The following is an 11,735-nucleotide window of genomic DNA, read 5'->3' as shown; positions in this document are numbered from 1 at the left end:
AATGAAATTAATTGCTTTGCCTTTCACACTAATCACAGTATATTTTTGTAGCTTGATTAAATAAAGTGAGATAATGAACTGTATTAAACAACCTATTTGTTTAAAGTAAATTAGTTGATTTACTGAAGCAAAAAAGGGCATTTCAAATCTCAATAGAAAGCCGGTGGCATATCCCATCAACTTTAAAGTAAAAATGAGACATGACAGAATTTTAAAAAAGCTTCATCGACACCCTCTCGGCCTCGGATACCCTCACATATACTAAGTAAAACTAAATAAAAAAATAAAAAAAAAAATAAGGAGTTCTGAAGTAGCTAGCTAGCCTCTCTTATCACAACACCTCTCATATACAAATTCTTTCAATTAGTGATATACTTTTAGAGAGCTCATGATCCATTCAACACCTATTTAGTTGTCTATCAAACTCCACTTAAGAAGATGACGAAAAGAGATCACACATACTTGGCATTCTATTGGTGTTAACTTATCTTCTCAGTCAAAGGGTCGTGGGGGGAATAATTTATTAATATCATAATAATATAATCCAACTGTAATTAATATTCTATTGTGTTTGCTTAATGGCATCATCTGTTTCTACACGAATTAGCACTAAGGTCTACATCCATCGACCACTATCAACTAGCAATACTGAGAGAGACTTCTTATTTCGTAATGACCATAACCGATTTACTTAAGAATTAAGTTAAAAAATTAATTAACATCTCTGCAGAAAATTACGTGTAGTTTAATAAATATTTTCATATAAATTTATGCATAAAAGCAAGAGTCTCTAGACAAAATAATTGGACACTATTTACCTTTTATAGGACATCATTGACTAGTCCCCAGCTCAATTAGTGTCATTAATACTTAGCTTAAGGAAATTAAAGTTCCATTTAAGAGTATTTCGTAGTTTCAAAACATTTGAAGTTGTTCAAAAATTACTTTATATTTTTTTTTTCCTGATATATATTTTACTTAGATAGATAAGCACTTACTGTAAAAAATGGATACTTCCATAACCAGAAATTAAAAAAAAAATGCTTCTATCATATATAACTTACATGTTCCTTAAAGAAAAATGAAAAAAGAAATTATGAACAGAAAGTGTATATATATATATAAAACAAAAAAAACAAAAAAAAAAAAAAATTGTTTACTATTTGAACTTCAATCATCAGAAGTAAAGGCATTCAAAAATGTTTGAGGGAGACAGAGGAAAAGAGAAAGACAAGAAAAAGCCAGGAATTTTCGTCGCGCAAATGATCAATATTTAATTATTTGGCACTCATGAGAGTCGATGTGATTATTACGTTCTGCACACATAATTTTCTTTTTGGGATTAAGTTATATACAGTATGTGGCTTTTTTTTACTTTTGTTATTATTCTGTCTAATGAAGACAATCTCCTTAATTATGAAGGTAACAATCTAAAGGTGTTTGTGCACTGTTTATATTTGGATTTAATATATAGAATCAGGACAAATCTTTGAGATTAGTGCTTCATTACGCATGCTTCCATTGATGATTTTGAAACAAACAAAACTGCATGGAGTAATCAATCAATCAATCAACCAAAGTTACAACAAGTGCTGATATTGCAGCCACTTTATGAAGAACACAGAAATCAATAAAATTAAAAGTTAAAACAACTTATTTGCAGAAGCTGTTACAAATTTTGGTTAATTAATTAAGGATCAGGGTTTGGGCAATTAACCCATATCTCTCAATTAATGACACGTTTTTTTTTCACAAATTTGAATGCAATATTTTAATAGGAACCTTAATTTTAGTCTATAGACAAAAGTGTCGTGGTATCTTTCACACTAATTGATGTAAGAAGAGAGAGTACTTTGGCGTTCATGATAACTAAATCTAAATACATATGTTTGATTCTTTTCGTACAATTATATTTTGCCAATCAAGCTTCTAGAAATGGCGAAAGAATCTAAACACACAAATATGATTAAGCACATGTGGAAGAACGTGAAGCCTGATCAGAAGAGATCGATCGAGTTTGCATAGACTGGAATCTAGCGAGAGAAGTAACAATGACGTCTCAAAAAAGTGAAAGCTGCCATGGAAACAGAGAGAACATCTCACGCCTATACATAACATGTGGGCATCAACATAAGAACACTAAAGAATTCGCTTGGATTTCCGAGCTCTTTCTTCTTCTTCTTCTTCTTCAATTATATCTCTCCCTTTCTTTTTCTTTTCTTTTTTGTGAGCTACCCCATTTTTATCGACAAATTCGGAATCTCTATCTCGTCAAAACTACATAACCAACCGACCAAATAACCCATATATAACTATCACTGTTGCATTCTTTGAGAGAGAGAAAGGGAGAGAGAGAGAGTTTGCTTTTTTGACAGTTTATTGATAGCTTTATTCCTTGTTAGAATACAGCCTTGGTTATTGCAAAAGCAGATCGAAAAACTCAGATTCCAATCTCTCATTTAATAAGCAATTAACCAAAAAGAAGTATTACAGTGACATCATGATCACAAATATGAATAAATGGGTTGAAAATTTTGCGATTATATATATATAAAGGAGGGAACCGAAATCAAACAAAAGGTTAAGAAAGTCTGAGAATTTTGTTCTTCTAGTGAAACTTTTGACTCTTGTGTTGATGTGGTCTTACGTTTGGAATTTGCAAACAACAAAACTTGGAGAATCCAACGACATGCCTTCTTTTGCATGGTTTTTAGTGGCATTTTGGCGTTTCTTTAGCTGCGACTTCTTGTCCAACTCAACACACACACTCTGATTTTGTACTGCACAAACAACAAATAAGTACGTCTGATTTGGTCAAATTTCCTATAATTACACAATCATTTTCGTCATCCAATGCAACGCAAAGCAACAAATAAGTACCTCTCTTAAGTTGATATTCCTGTAATTGAAAATTCATATTCATATTATTAAGTTTTTTGTCTCTTTCTCTTGATTGAAAGTCTAGAGCAATCAAACACGGGCACAAACTTAGATGTGTTCATCAAGTTTCTGGGAGGGTGAAAAATAACTAACCTCAGGTAAATTATCCTAAAACAATGCGAGACCAAGAGTTACATTGGAATCTGAAATTGCCCATCGGATGATTAAAGGAACTGAGTGTATGTTGATGAAACAAGACATGCAGAAACCACGAACTATTGACAACCCAGCAGAAAAAGGATGCTGCTGAGTGTATTGGCCTAAAGAAGCAAGGCGTGCGACTAATTATTAAAGGGTACGTGGTTGAGCTCTATCTTATCAGGTCCATCTGCAAAACGTCTCTGTGTGTGCCAGAGAGAAAGAGTTGCAGGAGATGGGAGAGTCTTTACATTTCATGAAACTTGTTATAATGCCAATAAATTCTGTAGATAGCCACTAAACTTACCAAAAATGAAGACTGAACTCTCTTTTTTTGTTTTGCAGAGGCTTTGATATGAAATGACATGACTACATGAGCTCTTCTCTGAAAATGCTGCAACTAAACCAAATTAATGAGAGAAACTCTTCAACCGTATATGATCCATGATCCAAGATTATTCTTGGTTTCTTGCTCACTTTATTTCCCTCTTGATGAACATCTAAAATAAATCGACTTATCAACAAGATTTATGGCTCATTCTTATCCTAATTTAGCAAAGAGATTAGTTCATCTCATCTGAACAGATAGGAATGTGCATAAACTGAAAACACAAAAGAAAAGAAATGATGAACAAAATTCGCATATCATTTCAAGGCCAAAATTCACTAAATACACTGCATTTGATCCATTATAACAACTTAGTCCTTCATGTCAAACACCAAACTCCATGAACACATACGCCTACACATTTTAAAATACCCATTTAATACAAAGGGAAAAAATTGAACAGCCAAAAAAAAAAAGTTAAAGGCTAATTAAAAACCTACCGTTCTAAATTTCTTTCAGCGATATCCATAATTTCCATGTCAACTTCTTACGATCTTTAGTGGTTTGATCTTGAGACTTAGGGCCTTCTCGTTTCAAAGTTTTGTGATCAGAAACTGATTTCTCGTTTTTGGAACCTCTTATAGTCCAAAGGAAAAGAAGAAATATAATAATTAATCACAAAGCAAGAGTGGGGTTTCTTTTTAAGAGAGGACTATTGAGATTAAAAAATATCATAAGAGATGGCTGGTGGAAGATGAAGTGAATCCAGAGAGATCTGTCCATGCATTGCTAGTATTCCAATATTGATCATTTCCTGATATACCCAAAAAATTTCGTGATAAATTTAGCCCTTGATTTTGTTCCATTTTCACATTTGCCGACTGAGTAACCCCAGAATCCATTGGCTTTGACCGAAGCTGAGCAACATAACTACTAGGCGCCACCGTACCCTCACTCTCGAACTGATACAAACCAGTCGTTGGTTCCATGCCAGTCATGAAAGGATATTGTTGCACCTGTTGCAATCTCCACTGCTCAAAAAGCGCACTTGAAAATAAAGAAGAACCACCAGCACCACCACTAACACCACCTGAAGCACCACCAACCTGAAATTCAACATCATTATTGCCACTATTACCACCGCCAATAGCAGTTGGCACCCCAGGAGATTGAATTCCCCCAAAATTCAAACCAATACCCCCCGAATTGTAGCCACTAAGATGATGTAAAGGGGGCAAAATTGGTAATTGTGAGGGCGGAGGTGGCATGTGGCCGATGATATCAGTTGTGCAACGAGTAGAAGCAAGTGTACTAGATGAGGTTGACCCGGTTTGACCGTCGGCTACAGCAGGTGATTTCGATCTGCTTCCTTTGCTTCTTTTGTTTCTTCTACAGCCACCTCCGACTGGTACGTTTCTTAGTGCACCACCTCTAGTCCAGTATCGGCGACAGGTCTTGCAAAAGTGGCGAGGCTGTGAAAGGCTGTAGTTATTGAAGTAACAAAATTTAGTGTTTGTAGAATCACATCTTGGACATTTTAGGGCTGTTTCAGGTTGAGGAATCTTAGCCATTCGAGCTCGCTCCGCCATCGAACCAGGTCTGATTGAGCCAGCGCCACTACCGCCACCGCCGCCACCAAAACTAGGTAGCGGCGGTAGTTGGAGCTGCGAGTTCTCACTGTTGCCTCCTGCAGGTTGCTGTAAAATTTAAAAGCAAAAATATAAAAAAGTTAGAAAAATAATCAAAATAAATATTTTTATGTGATTTTGGTATATTCAAGATGAGATTAAAAAAGGATAGGAATATTATTTATCTTTTAATTTGCTTTTTTAGAGAAGAAGCTAGGTAGCTATAAAGATTGAAAATAAGAGAAAATCAAAATCAAAATAAAAACACTACCTGTTGCCAGTTGGGTGGATCAAGATAGACAGGAATGGATGAGAAAACCATGGTGGTTAATGAGATTTCTATCTTTTTGTAAAGGTTGATGGGTTCTTAGAGATATGGTGGAGAATCACATCAAAGAAGAGAGTTGCAGAGAAAGAGAGAAAGAGAAAGAGAAAGAGAAAGAGAGAAGGAGATGGAAAAGATAAAGGAGGGTGGGTTTATTTATTTGTTCTTTGTTCTCTCTATCTCTTTTTGTTTTATTAAATCTTTAGGGTTTCAATAAGGGAAAACAATATTTCTGGTTTCTTAACATGTAAGCTTTTCTCTTTTGATACAGTTTTACAGTGCTCAAAAAAGATATTAGTGACCAAGCAAGTAGACATAGAAAGAGAGAAAGAGACCCTAAGATAATATTAAATGTATGGTGTTATAGTTTAATTATGTAATTAAGAAAGAAAAAGGTGAGTTTCTTGGTGGGCTGGTCTTTGGTGGATGTATGTCATAATCGAATGTACCTTTGTTTCTTAGGGCTTTTCTTAAGAGTTTTGATTTTTGCATGCATGAAAAAGTTAATATAAATATAGGCATTTTTCTTTTTTAATATTTCTGTCTTAGGTAGATCATCATTCTCTACAGTAAAACTCTATAAATATGTCCTTTCTTTCTACACTGTAATTTTACTCCTTAGCCAGCAAGAGATTACATAAATTAAAGGACTCGCCAACCATTAGGGACGAAACAGGATTCAAAAAGCAGGCAGCAAACAGTGGCAAGTGCTGTGCCAAAAGTGTGAAAAGAGTTGAATGCATATTTTTTAAAGGGGTATGTATGAATATGCCAGAACGTAAAATGACTAAATTAACAAAAAATAAAAAGATCGAGGTGAAGTTGGAACACACTCTTATCATCAAATCTAACAATCATATATCAATAGAATTTAATACGTATAAAAGTTGCATATATGTTAAATACAAGAGTGAGTTTGTTTTTCTCTCAGGCTGGCCTTACTTTTAGCAGATGATTAACATGAATTCCAGTCCAATAAATTATTGAAACTGAAAATCAAATAAGTCACAAGTCAAATATAAAATAAAGAGAGAACATAATAGTTTATCCTATTTGTTCTAATTAAAGAACTATGTCTAACTTTCAAATAAAGAATTTTATTGATTATCAGAACTCTATAGTAATTACAACGACAATTTACTTTTACTCTCTATTCTCACCTTAGGTTTTTCACTATTAAACCCTAGATACATAATAGAAACCTAACTCTATTTGGACTTACCCGAATCTAACATGACCCAGGTCAAATATTAATAAACTAATTCTAAACTCAATTAGACATTAGGCTTACCGTGAAGGGGGTACTGCCCCTTCACCTCTAACCGCTCACTGACGAGTGAGGCCCTTAAATAAATCGTTGTAGACAGACAATCCGTCAAGGCTAAAAGAAGTATACATCATATCCAACATAAATATGTTAAAGTTGAAGAAATTTGTCACAATTAGCCAAAATGGAGAATATTCCAAGAGTGAGTTTCCTTTTCACAATTCTTCCACTAATCAAGGCGGCATAGAAAGCAAAATAACACTAAAATTTCATAAACATTCGTATCTTCCACTTTATCATGAATAATTCTTATCCATGCACCTTTAACACGATGGGGACTGCATAAATACACAACAACTGTGCTTGATTTAATACAATATAAGGGATCGTTTTTCCCAAACTAAAAGAAGAACTTTTATATTGTATTTTTAAATCCAAAAATGCATACGACTCTATATATGAATACCAACCCAGTTCTTCTTTGTCATTAATCAAGAATTCGTTCTGGTTTTTATGCATCTATTTAAATTTCAATATATATATAGCAAAACGTAATTATCTTGAGTAGGGCTAAGAAAGAAAAACAGAGGGTGGTGGTGGTGGTGGCCAAGCCGCCGTATGTGGAGAGAAAAGAGGAGTCGTCATCAGATGCTTACGGTCGGGGCATTTTTTACTTTTCCAATGCCACGTCAGATTTCATCAGGTCCCACATCACCTTCTTGTAAGGTTCTTGTCTTTGCCCATGCCCAACCCTAGCTTTAGCTCTAGAATATTTCATTATCTATATATTATGCTCTTTTCTCTGCCTAAGATTAATATTTATAATTTATTAATCCTAATATATCTATCTTTCTCATCCATCTGGGTCGGTGGAAAAAGTTGGTCTCACCACCACCACACATCAAGGTCCCCACGTGAAACATGAGGCCCAGATTTTTGTTGAAGCTTTGATCCCCTGAGAGATGAAATTTTCTTCATCATCATGATCAAATTTCTACCGTTGATTCCATCAATCATACCCCACTTAGCAGAAGGCATATATTTTGGCTGAAACTGGAGATATAATATACATGAGCTTGTATTTTAGGCTTATGGAATTGATCATACAAATGAATAATACGTTGTTTTGGGAATTTTGTATTTTTCCTATTTTTTTCTTGTTTAATGTTTGGACTAAAAGTGAAATGAGAAAAAGATTTATATATTTATGGGTGGTTTTGGATTATGATGCATGAGATGGGGTCCTGTTGCAGTTGCCTTTCCCTACGTCATGCATGTGCTTTGGAGAGGATACGGCGCCGTATTAAAACCCCATTAACCATTATTGTTATGTTGTTTTCATACATATACATAACATACATGATGATACATCCAAGCATAAAGATTATGTGTTGTGTGATCTATAAAACCATTAAAGTTTAAGGTAATTAAATAAACTTACGGGATTAATTATAGCAATCTATTTATATCCAAATAATAATGTATGTATCTTGCCTCAATTAATATTATGACACTAGCTAATTATCATGGCATTCTCCTCTAATAAGATCCGTAGCTTAATTATCATGACACCTCATAGAGACTAATTTGTAGTAGCTTAATTATCATAATACGTTAGATTAGAATTTGCAAATAAATCTCCCACCGCCTATAATCTGGAGTATGATAATAACTCAAGGCGTACAAACAATATAATATATAGTAGTGCATATGATTTCTCAAATCTATAGAACAATCACAAAAATATTCCTAAAAACCAATGCAATTGATCACACGAGCTTCAGCGGCGCCGTATTACAGTATAATCTTTATTCTGATTCTTCCTCCGTTATCAGACGACGAGCCACTATAATTTTGCTTCTTAAATTTTTCATGAAAATCATCACATAGAATTTCATTCAACAAATTACTTGGACCAAGTTCAATCTCCAGATTGCAGAATATATTAAATTAATTTATCTTCATTATTAATTATTATAAAGTAATAACATCACCTTCTGACATTCCAATACATGCAAATTAAATAGAATAGTTTAAGAGAATGAAAGTGTTAGCTGGAAAGGGTGACCTGGGCTCAATTTTAATTCAATATAGATCAATATTTAATGGGCACGTGTAATGTATGTAATATAAGATGAGGACACCATGATTTCTAATTATTAATATATCTGTTGAAAATTTTTATATACAACCCAAATATCTAACTCTAATATAAATCATCTCTTATATTTTAATATAATACACATTGTTATTATTGTATTATGAAATATGGTGAACTAGAAACTAGAAACATGCATTTAGTACATGTTGGCATGCGAGGTAGTTGAGACATTGAGCCGAGGAATTCGTATTAAATAGAGACGTAATTATGAAGAAATTGAAAATTTTATATATAGGACAGACATCGAACCAAAATGAGTAACTTTTTTCTTTTGTAAATAAAGTGTTTGGACCAGTTTACATACACTTCAACTAATTTTTTAGGGAGACTAAAACAGCAATCCATCATTATAGCTTTCTACTTAAATCTTGGGAGCCAGAGGAATTTGAACTAAGATCATATGTCTTAACTATACATTTCAACACTCGTCTAACCACTTGAATTATTCAAGAGTGGTCCAAAAGGCATAGCCACCTACACCAAAGAACTTAAAAACTATATGAACTCTTCCATATTTTTTGTGTTTAAATTGTTAATGTATTTAAGAGTATTTTTTGCATTTTTATAAGTTAGTATATACAATTAAAACGTTTTCTTCATCTAATAGTATAGTGTTTAGAAATAGAAGACGCTAAGATTGTAAGTTTCAACTACTTAACCGATAGCTGTACTTAAGCAAACACCACCTTATGGGTCTGCTGCGTCTTTTAAACAAAATCATAGTCATTTCTTACCCCAGCTGGACCAATTGTTATATCAAAAGCACAGTAACTATTTCATCATAATACAANATAAACTTACGGGATTAATTATAGCAATCTATTTATATCCAAATAATAATGTATGTATCTTGCCTCAATTAATATTATGACACTAGCTAATTATCATGGCATTCTCCTCTAATAAGATCCGTAGCTTAATTATCATGACACCTCATAGAGAAATTTATTTGTAGTAGCTTAATTATCATAATACGTTAGATTAGAATTTGCAAATAAATCTCCCACCGCCTATAATCTGGAGTATGATAATAACTCAAGGCGTACAAACAATATAATATATAGTAGTGCATATGATTTCTCAAATCTATAGAACAATCACAAAAATATTCCTAAAAACCAATGCAATTGATCACACGAGCTTCAGCGGCGCCGTATTACAGTATAATCTTTATTCTGATTCTTCCTCCGTTATCGCACGACGAGCCACTATAATTTTGCTTCTTAAATTTTTCATGAAAATCATCACATAGAATTTCATTCAACAAATTACTTGGACCAAGTTCAATCTCCAGATTGCAGAATATATTAAATTAATTTATCTTCATTATTAATTATTATAAAGTAATAACATCACCTTCTGACATTCCAATACATGCAAATTAAATAGAATAGTTTAAGAGAATGAAAGTGTTAGCTGGAAAGGGTGACCTGGGCTCAATTTTAATTCAATATAGATCAATACTTAATGGGCACGTGTAATTTATGTAATATAAGATGAGGAAACCATGATTTCTAATTATTAATATATCTGTTGAAAATTTTTATATACAACCCAAATATCTAACTCTAATATTAATCATCTCTTATATTTTAATATAATACACATTGTTATTATTGTATTATGAAATATGGTGAACTAGAAACTAGAAACATGCATTTAGTACATGTTGGCATGCGAGGTAGTTGAGACATTGAGCCGAGGAATTCGTATTAAATAGAGACGTAATTATGAAGAAATTGAAAATTTTATATATAGGACAGACATCGAACCAAAATGAGTAACTTTTTTCTTTTGTAAATAAAGTGTTTGGACCAGTTTACATACACTTCAACTAATTTTTTAGGGAGACTAAAACAGCAATCCATCATTATAGCTTTCTACTTAAATCTTGGGAGCCAGAGGAATTTGAACTAAGATCATATGTCTTAACTATACATTTCAACACTCGTCTAACCACTTGAATTATCCAAGAGTGGTCCAAAAGGCATAGCCACCTACACCAAAGAACTTAAAAACTATATGAACTCTTCCATATTTTTTGTGTTTAAATTGTTAATGTATTTAAGAGTATTTTTTGCATTTTTATAAGTTAGTATATACAATTAAAACGTTTTCTTCATCTAATAGTATAATGTTTAGAAATAGAAGACGCAAAGATTGTAAGTTTCAACTACTTAACCGATAGCTGTACTTAAGCAAACACCACCTTATGGATCTGCTGCGTCTTTTAAACAAAATCATAGTCATTTCTTACCCCAGCTGGACCAATTGTTATATCAAAAGCACAGTAACTATTTCATCATAATACAATGTACGTTGTCTTAATCAAAATAATGTTATTTGTATTTGGACATGAGACCTTTCATTGTATATCTCTATCATCAATATATCCATTAATGAACTCGAGTTTGAAATATAAAGTAATTAATCTCTTCATTATCTTCAACATATATATATATATATAAAAGTTCATAATGGAACAGTGATAGCTAAATAATTGAGTGTAGACACAAGGAACAGAATCTTTTGTTTTTCAGGCTTCTACCTTATTATCAGTCATGCATGTGCTCTGAAAAAAGTGAGGCCTTGGGTAATGTACTATAGCTTTGCTTTTCCTCTGTTAACAACAGGTGGAGCCATGAATTCCCTAATCATCAACTATGTATAATTTGATCTCATCTGATAATAACTTTAATCAAACACTTAGCATATTTTTCATTTGTCGGATAACATTATTCTGCAACAGCAGTTAAGGGAAAGACTGATACATTTTTCTTTCTTAGATATTATGTTCAAGCTTTTGCGTTCACATTGAAATTATTTTCGCGGGTTTTGAAGATAATTTTCGAATAAACCAGGACCTAATGCAGTTGTATATCTCTCTAAAAATTACTTAATTAAACTGCTAATTAAAAGGATCTTCACTTGGCTAGCTTCAGTTGTCG

The 11,735-nt window shown here is 32.9% G+C and overlaps 1 protein-coding gene across 2 annotated transcripts; it reads right to left on the bottom strand.

Annotated features, from left to right (window-relative positions):
* Nucleotides 1-2,448: 2,448 nt before the first annotated feature.
* LOC116117719 (dof zinc finger protein DOF3.6) lies at nucleotides 2,449-5,479 on the bottom strand. Of its 2 annotated transcripts, XR_004125999.1 has the most exons (4): nucleotides 5,306-5,479; nucleotides 3,907-5,103; nucleotides 3,386-3,472; nucleotides 2,449-2,780 (listed from the first exon to the last, which is right to left on the bottom strand). XR_004125999.1 is itself a non-coding variant. In XM_031403730.1 (2 exons), exons 1-2 carry the CDS (start codon nucleotides 5,354-5,356, stop codon nucleotides 4,138-4,140), a joined length of 1,017 nt encoding a protein of 338 aa, XP_031259590.1. In that variant the 5' UTR covers nucleotides 5,357-5,479; the 3' UTR covers nucleotides 3,878-4,137. The 2 variants fall into 2 exon arrangements, 1 of the variants encoding a protein (XP_031259590.1); XM_031403730.1 differs by lacking the exons at nucleotides 2,449-2,780; nucleotides 3,386-3,472 and having other exon boundaries at nucleotides 3,878-5,103.
* Nucleotides 5,480-11,735: the final 6,256 nt, after the last annotated feature.

Source organism: Pistacia vera, unplaced genomic scaffold, assembly GCF_008641045.1.
Source record: "Pistacia vera cultivar Batoury unplaced genomic scaffold, PisVer_v2 Contig820, whole genome shotgun sequence".
NCBI lineage: Eukaryota > Viridiplantae > Streptophyta > Magnoliopsida > Sapindales > Anacardiaceae > Pistacia > Pistacia vera.
Note: the sequence above shows the minus strand (reverse complement) of the source record. Positions and strands in the feature narration are given on the sequence as shown.